The sequence below is a fragment of the Hyperoodon ampullatus genome, assembly GCF_949752795.1.
Source record: "Hyperoodon ampullatus genome assembly, chromosome: 3".
Taxonomy (NCBI): Eukaryota; Metazoa; Chordata; class Mammalia; order Artiodactyla; family Ziphiidae; genus Hyperoodon; species Hyperoodon ampullatus.
In genome coordinates, this window is record NC_136916.1 from 12,541,699 (window position 1) to 12,567,093 (window position 25,395).

Below are 25,395 nucleotides of genomic sequence, written 5' to 3' on the forward strand. Positions count from 1 at the left end.
TGCCTTCAGAAAAGTGTTATAACTTTATTCCTTTGCAACTAGCGTCCACATGAGTAAGTTCTGGTCAGTAGAATTTAGGTGGAAATATTGGGTGGCCGCTTTGGGCAACCTTTAAGGCACAGTTCCGATGCACTGTCTGCCACTTTACTTCTTCCTCATCCCGTCCCTCTTTCCTTCCTCTCTTTCTTGCCTTCCTCTTTTTACTTCAGTGCCTAGACCATGGATGCTACCAGTTACACCATGATTTTGAGGTATACAGAAGACTAAGGAGATAGAAGGATCTTGGGTCATTTTCACCACCTAGTGAAAGAGAAGTAAACTTACCTCTCTTTTATGCTTCTGTTATTTGGATTTTTTAATATAGCTGAACCAAAATCTGATGCAATATGCTTAAATCAGATTAAGGATGTTTCTTTATTTCAAATTAGTGAGAGGCATTTTTTAAAAAAAAATCATGAATGGCTGGATTTGAATGCTTTTCATGGATCTGTTGAGATGGTCGTACAGTCATACGGTTTTTCTCCTTTATCTGATGATGTGAAGAAATTTGATTTTTTGATGGTAAACCTGGAACGAACCCAACTGGACTATAATATTTCCTTTTGCATTGCATTATTTGCTGCTGTTTTACTAAGGATTGTTTTCCATCTGTGTTCGTAAGTGAGGTTGTCCTATAATTTTCTTTTCTCCTTATGCTATTGTTGTTCAGTCTTGGTAGCAAGGTTATAGTATTGTCATAAAGTGAGTTGGGAAGTGTTCCCTAGTCTATTCTCTGGAATTACTGGCTTGAGATTGGAAGTATCTATTTCTTCAGTGTGAACTTGCATGTAAAACTGTCTGCTTATTTTTACTGCTATTGTTGTTTTGTTATGATTATATTAAGGTTTTCTTAAATCTTCTTGGGTCGGTTTGATGTTATATTTTTCTACAGAATATTCAAATTGTTGGTTATGGTGTTGATTATTGTCTTTGCATATCGTTTTTAGGTCTTTATTGTATCCGTAGTTATATTTCTTTAAAAATTCTTAATATGGTCTTCATACCTCCTCTCTTTTTTCTTGATGAATCCTGACAGTGTTATCTATTTCATTAATTTTTTTCAGAGACCCAACTTCTGGATTTATTAATCCTATCTATCATATCTTTATTTTCTAGTTCATAAATTTCTTTTCTTATCCTTATTATTTACTTATTTATGTGTTTTTAAAATATTTGTTTATTTTATTTGGTTGCATTGGGTCTTAGTTGCAGCATGTGGGCTTCTTAGTTGTGGCATCGAACTCTTAGTTGTGGCATGCATGTGGGACCTGGTTCCCTGACCAGGGATCAAACCCAGGCCCCCTGCATTGGGAGCTCGGAGTATTATCCACTGCGCTACCAGGGAAGTCCCTCTTATCTTTCTTATTTAATTCCTCCTACTATCTTTGGGTTTACTCTGTTTTTCTTTTTCTAATTCCGTGAACTGGATCTGGATATTAGTTGGGATGTCATATAGCTCTGTGTACAGACAGTGCAACTATATTGACTTAACAGGAAGTCTTGGGTTAGAATATCTGGAGTTACAAGTTAGGGCAGTAGCTCCCTGATGTCATCTGTGTACCAGGTTCATTTTATCTTTTCACAGGTCCATCATTAGTGCATGGATCTTGCTATCATATTTCTGACTTCACAGTAACAAGATGGCTGCTCCATTTCCAGCCTCCATCTGCATTTCACAGAGGAAGGAGAATAGGGGAGAAGTGGAATGGAGTGGTGGTAGCTCTACTGAAAAAGCAAAAACTTTCCATCGAAAACCCCAGCGTATTTATCGTTGGCCTTAACTACATCACATGACCCCTTTAACTGCAAAGGGTTCTGAAGGAGTGAGTGTGTTGGCGAGGCACATTACTGCGCCGACACAGTCGTGCTTGTCTCAGTCAGGAAGGACCTGTGTGATGGACACAGGGCTCTTAGCTATCCATGCCTACAGGTCATTCATTCTGAGGCTCCCTTCTTTCCTCTCATAAGCATTTAAAGACAGTATAAATGACAATATTTAAGACAATATAGTCCTACTAATTACTTCTTTAACGTCATCCCACAAATTTTGAGATGTGGTATTTTTATTAGTATTTAGGTTTAAGTGCTCCAATTTCCCATTTATTTAGTTGGCCCATTGTTTCATAAGAAGTTGGTTAGATCTCCAGGCATGCTCTTTAGTTACCATTATGTTGCTGAGTTTTAACTTCAGTGCTTCGTTGTCAGCGGACAGTCTTTGTGAGATGAATTATTTGGTCTTTGTTGCAACTTGTCCTGAGGCTTTGTGTGAGTTCAGTCTTCATTATTGTGCCATGGAAATGGGAAATTAAAAATAACCTGTATTTGTTGAGTGTGTGTATATACATATATATATATATCCACACACACATATGTACATGTGTGCATATATACTTATATGCACATACACATATTGTCCGTTTTGTTCAATATTAATATACCTATAGTAACATTCTTTGGGACATTGTTTGCCTGGTAAAACTTTCTTATTTCTACACTGACCTCAGTTCTGTGTCATTGTATCTTAGGTACATCTCTTGTAAATTGTGATCCATGGGAGTCTTAGGCCAGTAGGAGTTTATTTGACCATACCAGGATTCCTGTCCCTCCCTTCTTCAGAACAAGCCGTCCATATAGGGCTGGATCTTCTAAAGGCAAAGTCATTTCATCTTGTCCCTGGAATTTAAGGAATTCGTTAAGCTTTCACTTGCAGTAGAATTTTTTTTTTTATTATTTCTCAAAATAGTAACCTTCATAAGTTGACAACATGGTATAAAGAAGGAGTATGAGTCAGTCACAACTCTGTTCAAATCTGGACCTTCCGCTTACTGGCCACGTAATGATGGACTAGTTAGTCACTTAACCTCTCAAAGTCTTGGAATCCTCAACTGCAAAATAAAACCTTCCACATAGTATCAGGATGCTAAAATCGAGCTTCTTCCCAGCATGCTAGTAGCCAGGTATCAAATTCCGAAGTGAGTGTGAGATCCCATTTGCAGAATTTACGAAGAGAACGTTACACATCAGATCAATGACTCTTAGCTCTTTAATCAGACCAAGGATAATAAAAACAGGGATCAGGGGGAAAAATTGCTGAAGCAGTTTCTTTAGGAAACACTATTGCCATGCTCTTTCTGGGGGAGGGGTAGCAGAAGGGCTCTTCCTCAGCCCAAAGCCAGTAAGGCAGGCTTCTGTGGAACTTGAAATATGTTTGCTGCTATTGGAAGACTCAGAGGACCGGTGCCGATTCATGTGCAAGGAAGCTAACGTGGGCTGGGGCAAGAAGGGGGAGCGGCTGAGCTGGGATCAGTCGGCACTGCCAGAGTTGCTGGGGTGAGGGTTGTGTGATTGTTTCTTGTGGACCACATGTGGCCTCTGAGAAAAAGAGAGAGAGCGCCAGCTTGGGGTCATTCTGGGTCCTCTCCAGTTGACGGATTGAGAAGGACAGAGGGCCCCCAACAGAAGGGAGAAGAAAGGGTAAAACTCTAGATTCATAGGGCCTGAGGGCGGAGTAGCAGTGATCACCGGGAGTAGAGAAGCAGCTGCTTGTCCCTGTGCATCCACAGGAGAGAGGGTACCTGCAGCGGGAACCTCTAGAGAAGCTGTGTTGGTGCCCGAGGGAAGAAGGGCCGTTCTCCTGCCCTACCAGACCAGGGTGAAGCCCCCCGCCAGGTAGGAACAGCCGTGTCCCTTTATCCCTTCTGCCTTGTCTGTGGTGGAGAAGCAGCTGGGGTGTGGGGGGAGGAGGTAAGAGGGGAGAGAGCTCAAGAGTGAATCCCACTCTCTTCCTTAAAGACCTGCAGCTGCCAGTTACTGCCCTTGGCCTGGAGTGCAGGGAGCAGCCTTACCTATGAATGAAGTTGGAAGTGTCACATTCTAAATGCTACTTTCGGGCTGTGTTTTGAGTGATGATGGGACTTTCTGTTCCCAAGAATGGGTAGGAATTGCATACAGTTTCCATTCAGGGCGAGGGAAGATTACCTAGTGAATACATTTTATTTTTTATTTTATTTTTTGAATTAAATATTTATTTATTTTGGGCTGCATTGGGTCTTAGTTGCGGTGCATGGGCTTCTCTCTAGTTGTGGCTCGGGCTCCAGAGTGCATGGGTTCTGTAGTTGTGGCGCACGGGCCTAGCTGCCCCGTGGCATGTGGGATCTTAGTTCCCTGACCAGGGATCGAACTCACGTCCCCTGCATTGTAAGGCGGATTCTTAACCATTGGACCACCAGGGAAGTCCTAGTGAATACATTTTAAATAGAAAGTGGGAGACAAAAATACATTGCGTTTGGATGATACCAACCAGTTGTTAGTCAACACATTGGTTATATATTTAAGTACTTGGCTAGTAAATTCACAACAAATGTTGATTCTTACCCATTTTTCCTGATCTGAAAATCACATATTGAAAATCATTTTTTCAATCGTTTTTTGATTCATGGCAAAGGATAACTTACTCTGTATGGTGGGAAACTGCTGGGAACCTCCTCTCCCTTCGTCCATCAGCATGTATTAGTTTAGCAGATTAACTGGAATCCCCAGTGTACATGACTTTGGAGAGGTAATCTTCAATTCAGGACAAGCCCCTGACCCAGGTGCCCAAGTGATCTGCCCAGACCAGACCAGGTGCTGGAATCTTTACACAGAGGGCCCTCACTCTCTACAATAACATATGTTTTTCCATTTTTAGATTGTTAAATCTCTTCAGGTGGATTTTGGGTTCCTCAAACAATTGATTCAACTGAAGTTTGAGGACCGTCTTAAAGAGGAATCTTGCAGACTCTTCACTTCTCTACATGACAGGATCCTGACAATTGAAAAACGTTACCAACAGGTAGAAGTTCTCTCATTTCCTCTGTTTCGTATGTGGATTAATTTTGTGTTTAGATGTGTAGGTACTACAGTTTTTAGCTTAGCAACTTATGAGGGCAATTTAATTTGTATGTGTTATGTCTCATGTGATGACTACATAAAGCTGTATGGTACCTATAGCTTTACTATGTGCAGAAACTTTTGTGAGTACCCTGTGTATGAACTCATTTAAGGCTCATGACTAACCTGACAAAGTAGGTACAATTATTATACCCCTTTTACAGATGAGGAAACCGAGGCACAGAAAGGTTAATTCACTTGCTCAAGGTCACCAGTTAAAAAACCATCAGGGTTTAGGTTCCAGGCCAGACAGTTTAATGCTTGAATTTCAGCCCTTAACTACAGTTTTATATGACTTGTGTTTTAATGGCTCCGTAGGAGCCAAAGACATGAAAACTCTGCTGCTCTGAGGAATTTCCTAAAATCTTTGATCAGGTTATCATATTTATCTGTCATTAAGAACAGGCATCAGTGTTATTTTTCTGCTATAAAACAAAACACCCACGTGTTGTTGACCCCACCATTCAAAGTACCTTTTAATGCATTTCCTCTTTAAGTCCCTCAACAATCCCTAAGTGGAAATCCTCTTATCCCTGCTCTGCAGATAAGGAAACTGAGCCACCAAGGTTAAGTCACTTGCTTAAAGTCAGACAGATAGTAAATGTCACAGTGACATTGAAATCCAATCCTGACTCTAAAGCCCATTGGTGGTTTACACTCCATGCTAGAATCAAAACTGATACCAGAATCAAGAGTATTTTTTTTAACATCTTTATTGGAGTATAATTGCTTTACAGTATTGTGTTAGTTGCTGCTGTATAACAGTGAATCAGCTATATGTATACATATATCCCCATATCCCCTCCCTGTTGCATCGCCCTCCCACCCTCCCTATCCCACCCCTCTAGGTGGTCACAAAGCACCGAGCTGATCTCCCTGTGCTATGTGGCTGCTTCCCACTAGCTATCTATTTTACGTTTGGTAGTGTCTATACGTCCATGCCACTCTCTCCCTTCGTCCCAGTTTACCCTTCCCCCTCCCCGTGTCCTCAAGTCCATTCTCTACATCTGCGTCTTTATTCCTGTCCTGCCCCTAGGTTCTTCAGAACTCTTTTTCCTTTTTTTAGATTCCATACAAGAGTATTTTTTAATGTACTATCTTGCATTGTTATCCATAACAGATAGGATCAAATAATTTGATTAATCAGAAAATGACTCTAGTTTGTGGATTAGTGGCCCTAGATGTCTTTGCATGAGCATAATTCATCCAAAAATACCAGGACCAGAAGAGGATGTGAACTCCAAATAGATTTCACTATTTTATTTTATTTTTTAATTAATTTTTATTGGAGTATAGTTGCTTTATAATGTTGTATTAGTTTCTGCTGTGCAGCAAAGTGAATCAGTTATACGTATACATATATCCACTCTTTTAAAGATTTCCTTCCCATTTAGGTCACCACAGAGCACTGAGTAGAGTTCCCTGTGCTATACATTAGGTTCTCATTAGTTATCTATTTTATACATAGTAGTGTATATATGTCAATCCCAATCTCCCAACTTATCCCATCCCCCGATTTCACTATTTTATAAGCAGTTCTAAGACATTAAAAAGACTATGATATGGAAGATGAGAGAAAATGTTCATGTTATCTGTATTTATTTTATCCATATGAGCTCTCTGTTGCTTTTGGTTCAGTGTAAGTGAAAATGGAATGTGTTGTATTAGCTGTAAGCATAGGGGAAATGATTATAAAGTGAAGTTTTTGAGACAGCATATGATTTGAATGATGGTTTTATACTGAGCCCTTCCCTTGTAGGTGTGAGAGTTGCATTTGGAAATACATTGTGGTGCTCGGTGTATTTATTTTTCATTTGCAGAATGAGGATACCTTAAGAAAATGCTACAATCAGCAGCTGGCCGATGCCATAGCTACCATCAGAGGAAGGTACCAGGTGAGTTTTGAGTGCCATCGTGGGTGAAACTGGCTTGGTATCTTGTGAGTGCCCAGGGTGGGGCTCACCGTGGGTTCCCAGTCAGCGATTTTAGCTTTGAAGGTCTAAGACTGTTCATGCTTACTTTAAACTGACCAAAATAACACTTTATGGTGACAGATAGAACTTTTCAGAAACTGAAAAATCCCAGTCTGGTATCTAGTCCACCTGGGCAAGTGATGCAGTATTCCAGAGTTTGTTTGGTGAGCGTGCAGTTCGATAGAAGGAGGTCAGGGAGTCTCAAGAGAAGCTTCATCAGGTCTGTAGTAAATCCCAGGGAACAGTCTCAGATCCTCAATGGAGTAACTTTTCTAATGATGGGGATGCGATCTATCTGCCAGACACCATGATTCCTTCTCTTCATCATTTCCAATCATTATTTTTTCATCTTAGCGAGGACCTTGTGATTCTTTTAGTATTTATAACAATAATCTTGTCTTTCATTCAGTATATTTCCATAAAGAAATATTGCTTTATTTACAGCAAATCATGCTTTGATTGCATACCTCTTTTTCATGGTACTGAACACCTCTGTTTTAATTATGTGATTGCTTGTTACATGTCTCTGTTTTGTGCTGGACTGTAAGCCTTATAAGGGTAGGGTTGTTTGTCTTGCTCACCGCCATGCCCTGCCTCTTAGCACTGTGCCTGGTACACAATTAGCAATCAGCTAATAATTGCTAAATGAAGGGAGGTTGCCTGAACTTGTGGCAGATACTGGTGGCTCCACTGTCATTCTTCCCCTTCCTTTTTTTTTATTAGCAGAAGCACTTCTTACTATGAAGCCAAAATGCTAGATCCTTTCTCAGCTTCTTTCCCAGCTATGGCATGAACAAGGGCAAGTTCAGGTCCAATGTGACCTGAAGGTAAGTTAGCTGTGAGGTTTAGAAAGGAGGTTCTTCTTTTTTTTTTTTTTGGCTGTGCCTTGCAGCATGTGGGATCTTACTTCCCCCACCAGGGATCAAACCCCTGCCCCCTGCAGTGGAAGCTCGGAAGTCTTAACCACTGGATTGCCGGGGAAGTCCCTATTCCTTTTTTTTTTTTTTTTTTAATTAAAAGAGACTCAAGGGAAAATATGCCCCTCTTTTTCTTTGTTTGACATTATTATGTCTCCTTCTGATGCTTGGAATTGCTGCAGCCAACCTAAAAGCAAGGAGTGGGATACTTAGGATGTGCTAAGGGTAGCAGACTAGAAAAACAGAAAGCACTGGGGTCCTTGATGACATCATCGAGCAACTAACTAACTCTGGACTTGCCCTGCCTCTGGCCCTTTTATGTCATGAGACGAAAACCCCCATAGAATTTAAGCCACTGTTAATTGCCTGTTCAGTTACCTGTGGCTAAAAATATCCCAGAACCTATTGCCCTGTCAACAGCCTCTGTGACTCTGGGCCAAGTTGTGTTTCCAAAGGTGACCCTGACACTGTCTCCCACTCACCTGCTCTTCCGCAAGGTTACCTTGCTTCCCCCACACCCAGAGGTGGAGCCTAATTCCCCATCCCTGGATCTGAGGGGCCTCCGTGACTTGGTCATAACGACAGAACGTGGTGCTGCACGACTTTGAAGGCAGGGACAAAGGAAGCCTTGCAACTACATCCTATGCTCTCGGGATGTTTGCTCTCTGGATTCTCGCCTTCCGAATCCAGCTGCCATGCTGTTAGGAGCCCAAGCCATTTGGAGAGTCTGCATGTGGGACTGGGGCCCTTGGCCCAACTGAGCCCAGCCTTCAAGTCCTCCAGCCCCCAGGCATTTAGTCTTGCCATCTGGGGTCCTGGCAAGGAGCAAGAGCGTGCCATCCTGCTATTCTGTCCTAATTCCTTAGTGAGTGAGCATGATAAATAGTTGTTTTATGCCACTAAGTTTGGGGAGCTGTGTTATGCAGCAATAACTAGATAGCTGGAATGGTATCCTTATGCTCACATCAATAAGCGACTTAATTGCAATTGTTGGATAAATTACTTCCCTAGTGGTTCTGCCAGCACAATATAGCATCATGGTTAGGAGTTAGCATAGTGTATGTTTTAATACAAGGACTTGGGAGTCAAACTACTTGCGTTCGAATCCTGGCTCTGCCACTTAATTGCATGTGACCTTGGGCAAAATACTCACCCTCTCTGCCTCAGTTTCTTCATCTGTCCGATGAGGATCCTATTAGTACCCAGCTCATAGACCTGTTCTGAGGATGAAATGAACTGATCCTTGTGAAGCACTTACAACAGTGCTGGGCACATGATAAGTGCAGTCTAAATGTTTGTGAAACAAATAAGCTCTTGTACAAATTGATGACACTCCTTGGTGTTGGTGTCTTTTTCTGGCCCTTTATTATCCTGTGTTAGTGTTTAGGCTTACAGTTTTCTGTCCACTGACCACAGATTTCAGATATAGTAAAGTGCCCTTAAGATATCTGTAATCCTTATCAATTTTTATTATGTTGAGGCATATGAAATTGCCATTTGCTCTTACAGTTCTGTTCTGAACATTCTTGTACTGTCTCAGGTACACATGTGCGAGAGTGCTTTTAAAGTATGTTTGTAAGAGTGGAATGGAGAGTATGTGGATTTTCATATTTATTATCTAAGGCCAAGGGCCTTCCAAACTGATCATAATATGAAAATATTTGTTACTCTTCTTCGTCGAGACTTGATATTGTCAGATGTTTAAATGTTTGTTGATCTCATGGACATGAAACTATTTCATTTTGTCTGATTTGTGTTTCCCTTGATTATTAATATGGTTAACCCTTTTAAAAATATGTGTATCGGCCATTCAGTTTTCGTGTTCGGTGATGTGCCTGTTCAAATTCATTGTTTATTGTGTTATTTGTTTTCTTTTTGGTTAATAAGAGTATTTTTAAAAACATATTTTGGATACTCATCTTTTGTTTGTTTTATGTGTTGCACATGTCTTCTCTTGGTTTTTTGTTCACTCTTTTTAAAAATTTTTTAAATTTTTTGTCTGCATTGGGTCTTCGTTGCTGCGCACAGGCTTTCTGTAGTTGTGGCTTCTCTTGTTGTGGAGCATGGGCCCTAGAGCACGCAGGATTCAGTAGTTGCTGCGTGTGGGCTCAGTAGTTGTGGTGCACGGGCTTAGTTGCTCCGCGGCATGTGGGCTCTTCCCGGCCCAGGGCTCGAAACCATGTCCCCTGCGTTGGCAGGCGGATTCTTAACCACTGTGCCGCCAGGGAAGTCCCCTGTTTACTCTTCTTACAGTGTTCTTTAATAAACCAAAGGTTTTTTTTTTTTACACTAATGTAGTGAAACTCCTATATTTTCCTCATGGTTTCCACGTTCTGTGCTTTGTTTTAAAAATGCTGCTATAGGGCTTCCCTGGAGACAAAAAGAGGACGTTGGTATGGTTTGGGACCTCAAGGGGGAGGAAGGAAATAGAGATGGAAAAGCAAATGTTTGATAAACAAATGTTTGCTGGGTCCTGCAGAGACAATGGGATACAGTGTGGACCCTGATCTATAGGCCCTGCCACGTTTCTCCCAGCACACCTAGTCCATATTCTTTAGAGATATCTCCGGTGATAGCTCCATTCTGGAGACAGGCCCTTTATCTAAATTCTTTAAGCAGCTAATGGGGAGGTAATAAGAAAAACTTTCTGAGTTTTCTGTTTCTTAAAAATAATCAGCCCAATTAATCCTCATGCCAGAGAGACACATTTGGGGATGGCAGATTTTGCTGTCCTACAATTTTACACCATTTCTTCATTCATTCATTCATTTCTGCCAGCTGCACTGTTGGGGCATCTAGCATATTGTTAAGTAAAAGTGATGACAGCAAGCATCCTTATTTTATATCAATACTGAATACAGTATTTCAACATTACACATAATACTTGCTGTAGATACTATCAGGCTATTTCTTTTGCAAAGAGACTTTTGAAAAAATCATGAATGAATTTTAATTTTGTAAAATGTGGGGGTTTTGCATCTATTGAGAGGCCATATGATTTTTTCCCCTTAATCTATTAGTGTGGTGAAATTAATTAGCTGATTTTTAAAGATGTGAAATCAACCTTACTTTCTTTGTATAAGCCCAACTTGGTCATGATGTGTTTTTTCTTTTTAAAATTTGTTCCTGAACTTAGTGTGTTAATCTTTTGCTTAGGATATTTTAAACCTGTGAACATCAGTGTGGTGAGCTATACTTCTTTTTTTTTTTTTTGCGGTTCGCGGGCCTCTCACTGTTGTGGCCTCTCCCGTTGCGGAGCACAGGATCCGGACACGCAGGCTCAGCGGCCATGGCTCACGGGCCCAGCCGCTCAGCGGCATGTGGGATCTTCCAGGACTGGGGCACGAACCCATGTCCCCTGCATCGGCAGGCGGACTCCCAACCACTGCGCCACCACGGAAGCCCTGAGATTCCTTTTTTATACTATTCTTTTTAGGTTTGGGAATCAGGATTATGGTAGCTTCACAAAATGAGCTGGGAAATGTTACCCGCATTTTGTTTCCTAGGAGCATTTGTGTAAAATTAGAACTTTTTCTTCCTTAAATATTTAGAACTGCCAGAGAAGCCACCTGGGCCTAGAGGAGTGGACTGATTGATTGACATATTTTGAACTCCCAATTTCCTTACTGATTATGAGACTATTTGGGTTTTGTATTCCTTTCGAGTCAGATATAGTGAAATATTTGTCTAGGGCCTTTATTTCCTTTAAACTCAAAAATGTGTTGGAATAAAGGCTTAATATATATCTCATTACTCTCGTATCTTTTAATCCTATATTTTTAAACCCCACTGCATATTTTTATTACTATTTTCTCCATTTTCATTGAGTTTTAAAATATCACTTATAATGTTTTTTATGACTAGGAGTTCTATGTTTGGTTTGTTTGGTTATTTTTTAATGGCTCTGGCTCTTTGCCCATAACTTGTCCTGTTATTTCTATAAATATATTTCAGTGTACTTGATTGATCTTCCATGTTTCATAATTTCCATGTCTTTCATCTTTGAGGGTCTAATAAGTACTGGCTGTCGCTCATGATATGTCCTTTACTTTCGGGTTTCATGATTTTTGACTGTGAACTCATATTTCTGCAGAAATTCTTTGAGGCCTGGAATAGAGGTGAGTCTCTGTAGAGAAGATTTCTGTTTGCTTCTGCGAGACTCCTGGGTCTGTGACCGCTTTAACCTAATTCTCAGCTTGAGGCATTTTAGACCACCCAGATGTATGAATGTGGGCCATCTCATGCTTATAAAACTCAGAAGAGACTTTTCTCCACCTCTGTACTTTGAGCCAAGTTTCCAGACAGGAGGCAATTTCACTTTTACTGGGATGGGAGGAGGTACAGGGTTCAAGGTGGTTACTTCTAGTTCCTTCTCACGCTGAAGAGATGGCCCTTTGGTGTCTCAACCTTAATGGGGTGGTCTCCTATTATTTAGAATCACCACTTTGAGGAAGACCTATGTGATGCCTTTTCTCTGTGCCCTGTTAAGAGGTGAAAACCAAAGTTCAAATTTACCTGGTTTTGCAATGCCCTGGAGTACAGGCCAGCTTCAGCGTCCTGCATAAGTCTCTGGATGTCTGCATTCACTTAATTTTGGCTGAACTATTCCTTACTTCGTCAGCTTATAGAAGCATTTCACCTATCGATCCAGAATTTTTGTTGTTTACAAAGTAAGTCAGAATAACATGATTTTTTTTTTTTTGTGAAACATGCTTTTATAACCCTTTGTGTCTTCAACAATTTCTGGGTCACTGATAAACTTTTAGTGTGTATCAAATGCTCAAAAAATATGACAGAATAAGTGACTATCACTCTTTCTATATACTTTTTGTATGTCTAGGAATAGAGAGCCCTGAAAGGATTAAATGCTTTATATGCATCAGTGTTTCATAAACATGTGCTGGTTAAATATGCTTAGCCAACAGTATATTAATTGTGGTTCATTGGTTTATCTAATTAAAGAATTATTTTAAAGATATAAAAGTGATTCTTTGAATCTTTGCTTTGGCTTGTTGGCATCACTTTGATCCATGGCCTCAGACAGCCTTCCAAATCCTGGCCACCCAGTTTGTTAAGCTTAGTCATAAGAAAGAACAGAAGAGTTGAAAAAACAGCCCAAGTACACACTTTTGGTTGAGTGTAAATGACTCTCTGCTGCCCTCTGGAGACCAGTTCAGGATACAGATACAAGTGCTTTTTCAGCTATGGAGCAAGGTTTTAAATCTATTTAACTGTTAAAACAATTTCTTGTGTGATATTATACTACCTTATTTTCAGATAAAAGAAAAAGTTTTGATAAAAATTACACTTTATTTAGCTTCTTTTAGTCTTGGAAATGTATCAGCTCTGATTCAGATAAGAAAACACACTACTCTAGGTCCCTCAGACACAGAGGGATTTAGGAGCATATAAAAACCCTTAGAGAGGACTTCCCTGGTGGCGCAGTGGTTAAGAATCCGCCTGCCAGTGCAGGGGACACGGGTTCGAGCCCTGGTCCGGGAAGATCCCACATGCCAAGGAGCAACTAAGCTTGTACACCACAACTACTGAGCCTGCGCTCTAGAGCCTGCGTGCCACAACTACTGAAGCCTGAGCGCCACAACAAGAGAAGCCACCACAATGAGAAGCCCGCACACTGCAATGAAGACCCAATACAGCCAAAAAAAAAAAAAAAAAAATCCCTTAGAGAGACAGGAGGGATAAAAGTTGGGGAGACTGTCACTAGCTTTCAAATTAATAAGCAATTTTCCCAACGTCATTTGTTGAATATCTTTTCCTTTTTCAATGATTTATGATGTTTCTCTCGTGTTAAATGATAAACTGAGGCGTGTTAAATTTTTAAGAGTTTATTTGAGCAAAAATAAGTCATGGGGAGGTAATGTACGAAATAAGGAATATAGTCAATAAAATTGTAATAATTTTGTATGGTGACAGATGGTAACTTAGACTTACTGTGACGATCATTTGGTAATGTACATAAATATTGAACCACTATGTTGTACACCTGAAACTAATATAATATTGTATGTCAATTATATTTCAATAAAAGGGGGGAGGGATGAGTAAAAAGAACAAATTTTTTTTTAAGTTTATTTGAGCGAAAATTGATTCGAGCCAGGCAGCACTAAATCAGAAGTGGTTAGGAGCACTCCAACACAGGAGTCAGGGGATAAACTTTTAAAGAGAAAAGGTAGAAGAAGCAAAGCAAGGAGGTTATTGGCTGTAGCTTGAGGGATTGCCTTCTGTGGAAAAGCCTCATTGTCTGTTTGTGACTGGTTGTCCTTAGGTATTGATTTCTTAACCTTGAGGCATTTACAGGCTCAGGTTTGGGTTTGCTTAAGTAGGCTGCTAAGGTATTAGAGCCACCTCAGTCTGATGGCCTCCTTGTTTAATTAACACTCATCATATGCCAACAATAAGGTTTATCTCAAGGTTATCTCTGCTATTTTGTGGCTATATAAGATTATCTATGCAGTGTTATAGCTCTCCATTGCTGTTTTGGTATTTAATGTTTTTAGCATTATAATATGTTAATATCTGGTAAGTTTGGGTCTTTTTTCATTAGTTCTCTTTCTCGAAAATGTCTTTGTTCTCTTATTTTTCCAGATAAATTTAAAAATAATTGTGTTTACTTCCATTCCAAAACGGCCTCCCTTGGCATTTTTATTAAAATGGAACTGTTTGGAAATTTATTCATGAATTTTGGAAGAAATTTGTATCATTTAGAATAGTCAGTCTTCCTATCCAAGAATATTTCTTGATTCACTTATGTCTTATTTCATGTATCTCAATGCAGTTTTATAATTTTGTTTATGTGGGTTGTATATCTTTTTCATACAACTAAATTATTCCTAAATAGTTTATGTTTTTAGAAGATGAGATAATTTTTGTCATATTTTGAGTATTTTGATATACATGGAAACTGTTGATTTTTAGCAGCTTTATTGAGATATAATTTACGCAGCATAAAATTCACTCATTTAAAGTGTACAGTTCAATGGCTTATAGTATATTTACAGAGTTGTGCAGCCATCACCCTAATTGATTTTTTTTTTTTTTTTTTTTTGGCCGCATGGCTTCTGGGATCTTAGTTCCCTGACCAGGGATCAAACCTGGGCCCCGGCAGTGAAAGCGTCGAGTCCTAACCACTGGACTGATAGGGAATTCCCACCCTAAGCTAATTTTAAAACAGTTTCATCACCCCCCAAAGAAAGCTTTACCCATGAGCAGTCATTCCCTATTCTCCCCTCTCCCTTTTCTTCTCCTGTTTCAAATCTCTGGCAACTGCTAAACTCCTGTTACTATGGATTTACCTGTTCTGCCTATTTCATATAAGTGGGATTGTTCAATTGACTTTTACTTCGGCATAATGTTTTTGATGGGAAACCACTCATTTTTATAACTACTGTTTCCAACCACTTTGTTGATAGATTTCCAAATGTGGGATTATCAGATCTCATTTGAACAGTTCTTAATTTATTTGTATTTTCTTTTCATTTTATTTTATTTATTTATTTATTTGGTTGCGCCGGGTCTTAGTTGGGGCCGGCGGACTCCTTAGTTGTGGCTCACCAGCTCCTTAGTTTTGGCATGCGAACCCTTAGTTGCGACATGCATGTGGGATCCAGTTCCTTGACCAGGGATCAAACCCTGGGCCCCCTGCATTGGGAGTGTGGAGTCTTAACCACTGTGCCACCAGGGAAGTCCCATTTGTATTTTCTAAATATTTACACCTACTAACTGAAAATGATAATATGTCTTAAATTCTCAAATGTATATCACTTTTTTACACTAGGCAGAAGTTGCAGAACAATATTAAATAGTACTCAAGAGAGTGATCATTTCCACTGAATTTGAAGGGAATCCTACCTATAATTCATCATTAAACATAAGAACGGCTTTTTGTTTGGAATAGTTTATTGAATCCATTCCTTGTTGGAGCAGCTGGATGGAAGGAGGGTCAGACTAATTCGTCCTTTGAGATGGGCTGATTGTAGAAATGTCATTAACCTACAGTCTTGGTGCATTGGGCAATAAAGTAAAAATAGAATATATATTTATGGGGGAAGGCCAAAACTGCATCAGAAAAGTAGGTCAAAAAAGAGTTAAAGTCAGAGGGACTTGAGATGGATGTTAGGTGTACATAGCCAAATGGGGATCAGGGAACCAGAGAAGATTAAGAAAAATCAGGCTAGAATGGATGACACAGAGGTGGTCTGACTCCTGAGGTTGGGTTCTTACATGCTCCCATAAAAGCGTTGCCGAGATGAATCAAGTCCCTTTACAGAGGCCCAAGTGGCTTAGACTCTGCCCCTCATTCCTGAATGGAGAAGGACTGGGCGCTTCCTCGCCTTGTCAAGGTGGGGAATGAAACGTGTATCCTAAGGAGGGAGCAGAATTGGGGTAGGGACACAGTTCTTTGGCACTAATGCATTGGGAAAACCTATAACCAGCCTCACACCCCATGTGATGCACGTAGCTCCTGGCAGAGAAGAGAGTCCTGTGGCTTTTATAAAACTGAACAGTCTGAATTAGACTAAGACGTGTGTGTTGCAGAGGCATCAAGGTGAAGCACAGATGAAGGCTGGCAGCCTGGTGGAGGTGATTCTCAGTTCAGACCCTTTGGCACGGAACATGGTTTAATTTTGCTTTCAAGTTTGGAATACGCTCACTTCCTGTGTCTTACGTACTGCGTGGACTTAGATGCTTCTTTAGATGATGGTCTCCCAGGTCTTTTAAAGAGAATTTTAGAGAGACTTAGCAGCTTTATTGTGTTCTCTGTCTACACTGAATGATGAGGCTTTTCTTATACATAGAATAATTTGTGACTAGCCCAGAACTGTGCATAGTAGGTCCTATGAATATGTACAGAATAGATGCTCATGTGTTCTTGCAGGACTCTTTGTGTAGAAGAGCTCTCTTAGGGTGCCAGAGTAAGAGGAGAATACGTCCTATTGTTCAAAAGCCTTAGGCACATCCAGAGTGCTTGAAATAGAACCATCAGAATTTCATTTCCTCGAATCAAATCACCTCCCTCTCCTTTACTAACTGGGGGCTAATGAATGAAGTCATTACCTTCTTAGTGGGTATTCTTTCTTCTGTGAGTAAAGTCTGGGCCAGTCAGAGGGCCTTAGGGAACTGACTGTTGGGGGGACTTTGGAGGAGAAGAGGGGGATGGGGAGGGATGTTTACTCTGAGAAAAGGACACAGGAGTAGAGAGAGCCCTGCATAAGCTGTACCTCCATTGTTCTGTGCAGACCTGATCTCCTGGAATCTGACATAGTCTGGGGCTCCAGTTCTTTTGTCTTAGGTGGCATTGGTGACAGGGCATTAGTTAAAGATCTGTGAGTAACAGTGCTTGGGGAAACTTCCTCCTTTTCCCTAGGCAGATAATTAATGACAGTGAAAGCAGTTATCACTTAGCGACCTATTTACTATGGCCCAGGCACTCTGCAAAATGCTTCATGTGTAGCATCATATTGATTATATTTCTATAAAAAGACAAAAAAAAAGACTAGAGTTAAACTCAAATGGATTGCAGAAAAATGCAGATTTTAATACCTAAGTTTTTATGTCAATGCCTTCCTTTTCGGTGAGACTATAATCGGTGTTCAGAAGGAAAGGTAAATGGAACTAACTCCTCTTCTGAGTGTCCCCACTCAGATATTTGGAGAAAAGCCTGATATTCATGTCTTCTCCCCTCTGGCTAAGCCATCATCTACTGGAATGGAAAATGGTTATAACTTGACTTCAAATATTCTCCCATGATGTCTTCCCCATCAAATACTCAACGTGTCTTTTTTGGTAACTTTGAAGAGATCTTGCAAACAACTCGTAGTTCATTTTGCAGAACTGCAACCTTTTTATGGATAGCAAGTAGCAGTGCTTGTTTCAAGGAAAGCATTTCAGGTTTGTCCTCTTCTTTACTTTCTCAAATGTAGATGAAGATTCAATTCAGAATTACCCAAATCTGTTTCAAGGCTGTCATGTTAAAAAATGAGTTTGTTAAAATGGTAAAATAATAGTTTTTATTTTTTATTTATTTTTATTTTTAGCTGCATTGGGTCTTTGATGCTGCGAGCAGGCTTTTCTCTAGTTGCGGCCAGCGGGGGCTACACTTCGTTGTGGTGCGCGGGCTTCTCATTATGGTGGGTTCTCTTGTTGCGGAGCTCGGGCTCTAGGCGTGCGGCCTTCAGTAGTTGTGGCACATGGGCTCAGTAGTTGTGGCTCGCGGGCTCTAGGGCGCAGACTCAGTAGTTGTGGCGCACGGGCTTAGTGGCTCCACGGCATGTGGGATCTTCCCAGACCAGGGCTCGAACCCGTGTCCCCTGCAGTGACAGGCAGATTCTTAACCACTCTGCTGCCAGGGGAACCCTAAAATTGTTTTTAAAAGTCTCTGAACGGTGGGCTTCCCTGTTGGTGCAGTGGTTAAGCATCTGCCTGCCAATATAGGGGGCACGGGTTTGAGCCCTGGTCCGGGAAGATCCCACATGCCGCGGAGCAGCTAAGCCCATGCCACAACTACTGAGCCTGCGCCCTACAGCCCACGAGCCACAGCTACTGAAGCCCGTGTGCCTAGAGCCCGTGCACCACAATGAAGAGTAGCCCTTGCTCTCCACAACTAGAGAAAGCCCGTGTGCAGCAATGAAGATCCAACGCAGCCAAAAATAAATAAATAAAATAAATTTATATTTAAAAAAAGGAAACCTTATTAAAAAAATAGTCTCTGAACGGGCAAAGTATTTATTCTTAAAATAGAAGCCTTGCTGTGTTGATTATCATTGTCTTCCACCTCTGGAGGGTTGCAGGGATATAGAAGATCCCTTTCTAACAAGAGCACTAACTTTAGATTCCAAATTTTTTTTTTTTAATTATTTATTTATTTATTTATTTATTTTTGTTGTGTTGGGTCTTCGTTTCTGTGCGAGGGCTTTCTCTAGTTGTGGCAAGCGGGGGCTACTCTTCATCGCGGTGCGCGGGCCTCTCACTATCGTGGCCTCTCTTGTTGGGGAGCACAGGCTCCAGACGCGCAGGCTCAGTAGTTGTGGCTCACGGGCCTAGTTGCTCCGCGGCACGTGGGATCCTCCCAGACCAGGGCTCGAACCCGTGTCCCGTGCATTAGCAGGCAGATTCTCAACCACTGCGCCACCAGGGAAGCCCCTAGATTCCAAATTTTAATGCAGCAAATACTGTCCAGGTGTTCAATGATTTTTATTTCAGATTTTTTTTAAAGTCCTAATAACAGTACTGTGCAATAAAACACCAACATTTCAGTATTTGGAGGGGATTGAATTTTCTGTACTCTGACTTATGAAACCATGATGGGCTTCTGCTAAGGGCAGGACACATGCTTTTGGATTGTGACCAATTCCCTTCCCTGGAGCAATGGCCTGAGTGAGGCTTTTTGTTGAAAAGAGAGTGAGAGAGAAGACTGCTTAGATGAAATGGCAAGAAACTAAAGACTATAAAGAAAAGAGTTACAAACTAAATCATCCCGTAGTCACTGAGACACAAGCTGTGTGAAGCATCTTCCCCCTTAACTCTGCTCTTTCTCCTGTGTGATCACCCCCTTGCCTTCTCTAGTGCGGCAGGATGTGATAAGGGTGTCCTTCCACCTCTAGATGTAGGGAGGGCACCTTTCTTATGGGAGAGTGATTTCCTGCTTCCACGGAGACAGAAACGAGGGTCAGAGTGTCCCATTTCTTAAGAAACGTTAATTCAAAATAGTCAATATGCCATTGAGGCACACTTTAGGGCGGCCTACACTGGGCCCCAACAAACAATGATGAATTTTGTCAAGCTTAAGGAAAATGGGAGAAAGGCAGGGAGGTGGCCCACTTGACATCACAGAGGCGTTTAAGTTTCAAGGCACAGCCAGGGAACTGCCAGTCCTTTGGTATGACTGGAAGACGAGAAGGCTGAGAAAGTGTTGAGAGGGGATACAGGAAAAGGAACCTACAGAATTTATATTTTATCTCAAAGACATCAAAGAATCATTGTAGAATTGTAAGCAGCTTTCGTGACCTGCTTAGATTTGCAAACTTGAGAGATAAATACTACTGGAGTATTTATGAGACTTGATACATAATACTTGTCTTCCCTACTGAGGTTCTAGACCAGTTAAAATAAAGTCAGGGAGCCAGCAGATGGAGATCATGCGTCTTACTGATAACACAGGCTATTCAGTGCTGAACCCCGGAATTTGGCAGATTAACTCCCATCACAGGCAGCAGTGGGCTGAGGAGGTCTCTTCCTGCCAGAGCAGACCATCTGCTCCCCAAAGAGAAAGGCAAGCGGGGGGGGGGGTGGCCAAGATGTGACCAAGTTCCTTTTTCCAAGGTCTTAATCAGATAATCGATGGAGGACGTCACTCCACATGGAAGGAAGCAACATTCCCTGGGTTTTTCTTCTTCCCTTAATACATTAAACGTAACTGTTTAGCCTGTGATCAACTAGGCGTGGGTCTGAGCCTTGGGGGAGAGGAAAGGCCTGCTCCCACCTTCATGATGCAGCCCCCCAATACCAACCACTGCTACTCTGGGGATTCCGAGACTGCTGGTGACCCAGAAGACTCAGCATCGGGTTAGGAGAGTGCATCATTTACATCAAACTCCAAGGTCACTTTGTATCCCCTACTGAGAATTTACTTCCTGGTCTGTTATTCACCCCAGATTACATCCAGCTGTGTTGACCAATATTGTCTGTCAAGAGGTTTTGCCCATGAGGTCAAAGAGCATCATAAAATTATTCTAATAATAAAAAGCCAACAGTTATGTCCCAGATTTGAATATTAACCCCCTACTTTCGACTGCCAAAGGAAAAATGAAATATTAAATTTTCTTGTAAGAAAAGAATTCAAGTCCAAAATAAAATTTTCTTGCCCTCGTGAATTAAAAGACCAAAGATACACTCCTGCCTCCTTCCCCTCCCTGTGTCCTGCGTCAGAGCCAAGCTCTCAGGGTGCAGTGTGGTCAGAAGATCGGTTACATGAAGGGAGGGAGGATGGAGCAGATGTCAGTGCCTCAAGCACCATGGGCACCAGTTCTTAACTGCCAGAGAAGGCACCGTACTATGGAAAGGAGACGAGCCGTCCATAATAAACGCTGTGGTGTGGGCTGGAGTGGGAGGCATTGTGTGAATGTATGTTCTTTTGATGTAGATATTAGGATTCTCCAGAGAAGAACCAGTAGGGTGTGTGGAGAGAGAGAGGGGGAGAGAGAGATGGAGATTTAAGGAATTGCCTTCTGTGGTCCCAGAGGCTGGCAATTCTGAAATCTGAAAAATAGGCTGGCAGGCTGGAGACCAGGGAAGAACTGATGTTACAGCTCAAGTCTGAGGACACTCTGCAGATAGAATTCCTTCTTCCTCTGGGGATCTCAGTCTTTCTCTGAAGGCCTTCAGCTGATTGGATGAGGCCCACCTGCAGTGTGGAGGATAATCTGCTTTACTCAAAGTCTATTCATTTAAATGTTAACCTCACATGAAAAATACCTTCGCAGCAACATCTAGGCTGGTGTTTGACCAAATCTCTGGATACTAGAAAAGGAAGCCAGGCTCAACCCCTCTCCTCCCCTGCAGGCTGCTAGTGTAAGGGAGCCTGGGACTGGGAAAGGTCAGGAGCTTTGATGGGTAAGAGTCAGCTGGATTGGAATTTGGGGGTTTGAGTTTTGGGTTTTTAAAAATTTTTTTGGCCCTTCCTTCTTTCTTTCCTTCCTTCCTCCCTTCCTCTCTCTTCTTTCCCTCTTTCTTCTTTCTTTCTTTCTTTCTCTCTCTCTCTTTCTTTTTCTTTCTTTCTGTGTTTTTGTAGCTATCTAAGAGTTAAAAAAAAAAGTCCTGGCACTTTCCCGAGAGTTCTTCTAAGAGATTGAAACATGAGAACAGGATATCAGATGTGAAGGGGTGGTGCAAAATAAAAACCTGCGTTCTGCTCACCTCTTGAGCCCAGCTCATTCAATAAACACTGGTAAAACATCAGAAGCATTCCTGGAGATGAAGAGAAATGAATGCAGTGTGTTTGGGCCTTACGATTACTTTATGAAATGTCAAAAGTGAAACTTTTTTTCTTCCAACAAACTCTGGCCCCCGCTGCCCTGAAGTCCAGAGGGGCCGAGTGCATCCTAAAGGCAGGTTGGCCCCAGCGATGCCATGTGTGTGCAGCATCTCAGCCCAGTTTCTGGTGGGATTTTAAATGAGCTCCCAGAGGTCATTTGTGCTGTGTTATAAAGGAGGTGACTCGGCCAGCTTGTCAGAAGCATCTTTGTTTTGCTATTGTTTAGGAGGACAAATGAATCCATCCCATTCAGAACATAAAGATTAGTGAGCAAAAAACAAGTAATAAACAAATGGACCCAAGAAGAATGTTTATAAGATATAGAAAGAACAGAGCAGTGGAAGGCAGGTGGGCAGGGGAGGGATGCTAAGGCTTCCCAAAGCAGGTGGCATCTGGGTTTGGATGACAAACAGTAACAACAATAATAAACACTGAGATATAATACTGGGAGCTGACGGTGCTGTAAACACTGTCCAAAATTGTTTACATGCATTATCTTATTTAATTCTCACAACAATTCAGGTAGTGTTATTGTTTGTCCCATTTTACAGATGATAAAACTGAGGCACAGGGGATTTAAGAAACTTGTTCAAGCTCACAAAGCTACTAAGTAAGTGACAGAGCTGGTCTTCAGGCCCAGGCTAACCTATTCTAATGCCATTCAGGAGATTGACAAGTAAGAGCTGATTAGGTGGCCTAGAAATTCCAAGTGCGTGGAGACCTGTGGTCCCATGGTGCTTCTGAGAAATTGCCTGCTGAGTATCAGCACTGATTAAATGCCCAGGCTGGCTGGGGAAGGGGACAGAAGGCTGGCACGAGTCAGGGGCCAGGTCAGCCAGCAGCAGAGCAACAGGGGTGCTATTTTGTCCATTGTGCTAAGGGATTTGGACTTTAGACTATGGGGACGGGGAGAGTTGCATTTTAGAAAGATCCGTTTGGCCACAGGGTGGAGATTGGTTGGAGAGGACAAAAGAGGAGTCAGGGAGGTGAGTTAAGGGCTAGTACAATAGTCCAGGTGAAGACAAGGACTCCCACTGTAACTGAGCAGGACCCTAGGGGGCATTCCGGGGACAGAGCCCTCCCCCAGGTCCCCTGCTATAGCTCCTTTCTGAAGTACCCAGATAACAGTATCTGATGCACATTTCCTGAGTTGTTTCACAGATGCTAAAACCTCCACCAAATGGAAGATGTTAACCACTTGATGACCATGAGCACCCAGCCCCCAGGCCTCCTGGAGCCTAAGGACTGATAATATTAACCCCTGTGACAGCCCCCCTCCACTGCTACCTCACCGTCAGCCACTCTGAGAATGGTGCACCAGCTGATCGCACATCCTGGGCTCCCTTCCCTCACCTGGCCTTTAAAAATATTTTGCTGGATCCCATCAGGGGGTTCGGGTGTTTTGAGCATTAGCCGTCCTGGACTCCCGGCTCGGCGCCTTACAATAAACACACGGCATCGCAACTCGGTGTCGGTAGATCGGCTTTGCTGCGTGCGGGCGAGCGGACCCCGGATTTGGTGGTAACATGAAGGCGGGGGAACAGGGAAGGGGAGGGTGGGCTCGGGAGTGATTTAGGGGTGGGTTGGACGGATTCGGTGAGGTGAGGGGAGGAGGGGGTCCTTAAAATGACAGAAAATCGGTTTCTGGCTTGGGCTGCTGTTCTAAATGGGGGAGGTAGAAAGGAGGAGAGTGAAGATGGGGAACCTCCGCTCAGACCTGTTGGATTTGAGCTGCCCTGTCACTTACACTCAGAGCACCAGTGGGGTAACTGTCTTAGTCTCTGCAGAGCGTTTGAACTGTAGACATAAACAGAGTAGATGTGAAGAATAGATCTACATACTTAGTGCTGTTCTTTAAAATCTCCCAATTAAAAAGCTAATATTGTCATATGGATTGTTCTATTTTCACTCTTTTTAATTCTACTGCATATTCACTTACTGATGTTTTTCATTAGTGTGGTGTAGACTGTGTCAGTGTTACGCCCTCAGCTTGACTCTTTTTGTTTGTTTGTTTGTTTGTTTTGCGGTACGCGGGCCTCTCACTGTTGTGGCCTCTCCCGTTGCGGAGCACAGGCTCCGGATGCGCAGGCTCAGCGGCCATGGCTCACGGGCCCAGCCGCTCCGCAGCATGTGGGATCCTCCCGGACTGGGGCACGAACCCGTGTCCCCTGCATCGGCAGGCGGACTCTCAACCACTGCGCCACCAGGGAAGCCCTAGCTTGACTCTTAATGCTACCTCGATGTGTTATTCTTCTTCTCAGTCTGCCGGGGTTCATCATATAACATTAGAGCAATTTTAGTTTGTAAATCTAACTCTCTGAAATATAATATATTAGCAGATATGGTTAGGTTTTACTATATTTCCTGTATGTCCATATGTCCAAATGTATTAGTAACAAACAAATGACAAAACTAAAATAATTCTTCTGTAATTCCCAAAAGAGTCCAAAATGGACAAAATGCTTTTGCATGTATGTGTTGAAAATGAGATTTTTATATGTTGGCAGTAAAGCACAGCATCATTTTTAAAGCATTTTTCCTTGTTTTGGTCTTGTGATACAATTCTTCAGAGTAATGACTGCAAATAGGTTAGCACCTCAATGCTTAAAATAGGCTGTCAAGAAATGCTTCTTCTTCTTTTCACATCTCCATTCCAAACCACTGAGGGAATTAGTTGCACCACTGAAGTACATTTCCTTTCTTACATAGTCAAAATTTTTGCTGGCTTCCTTTCTAGAGGAAGATCGAGGTAGGACATTCACAATCATGATGTGGATTTACTATTAAGGTTTACTATTATTATTATTATTACTGGCATGGCTGATGCAGTCAGACTCATGCTTTGTCTCATAGAATAATACTGTGCCGTATACCATGACACTTTAGTGTATTGTTCAATATAAACATAGTTGTTTACTAAAACTTGTGTGCAAGTTGCAAAAATAAAATAACTTTACAAGACAGGAGCTTGAATAAAACATGAAATGGTTTCTGCTGGTGCTAGCATGGTGTCTGACTTTTAATGCTGCTTTTTCCCCCCAGCAATACTTTGAGGTAGAAGAAGAGAAGACACCTGTGCATGACGCAATGACTGTCAAAATGAAGATTTTGTTAAAAAAACTGAAGGAGAAAGAAAAACTCATTAAGGAATTAAGAGAAGAACTGGACCAATATGAAGAATTTGGATCTCAAAAAATTGTAAGTTTCACAGCAAAGAGTAATTCATTTTAATACATATAAATGAAGTTACAACTGTCTAAAAGCTTGGGGTCGGAATAAAGGGATTACAATGCATGTATTTTGGGTATCTCTCCACAACATAAGCCAGTCCAACCCTTTTCTGCTCGACACCATAGTCTAGAAAACCCATAATAATTATAAATAGGAGCAATATAATTGTTCTCCATTTTTAATTGTAATAGAAATAAAATAACCTATCTCCCACTACAAAAATTTCCCCACCCTAGAAGAGAATGTAAAGAGATTT

The 25,395-nt window shown here is 41.7% G+C and overlaps 1 protein-coding gene across 1 annotated transcript in view; it reads left to right on the forward strand.

Annotated features, from left to right (window-relative positions):
* LOC307049470 (uncharacterized protein C10orf67, mitochondrial) overlaps nucleotides 1–25,395 on the forward strand; it is a gene marked incomplete at its 5' end in the record, with an annotated part of 113,038 nt that overhangs the window by 14,046 nt on the left and 73,597 nt on the right. The window contains 3 exons of the mRNA XM_079699049.1: nucleotides 4,727–4,870; nucleotides 6,789–6,863; nucleotides 24,951–25,106. Coding sequence (XP_079555175.1) covers nucleotides 4,727–4,870; nucleotides 6,789–6,863; nucleotides 24,951–25,106 — 375 coding nt within the window. The remainder of the gene's footprint in view (nucleotides 1–4,726; nucleotides 4,871–6,788; nucleotides 6,864–24,950; nucleotides 25,107–25,395) is intronic.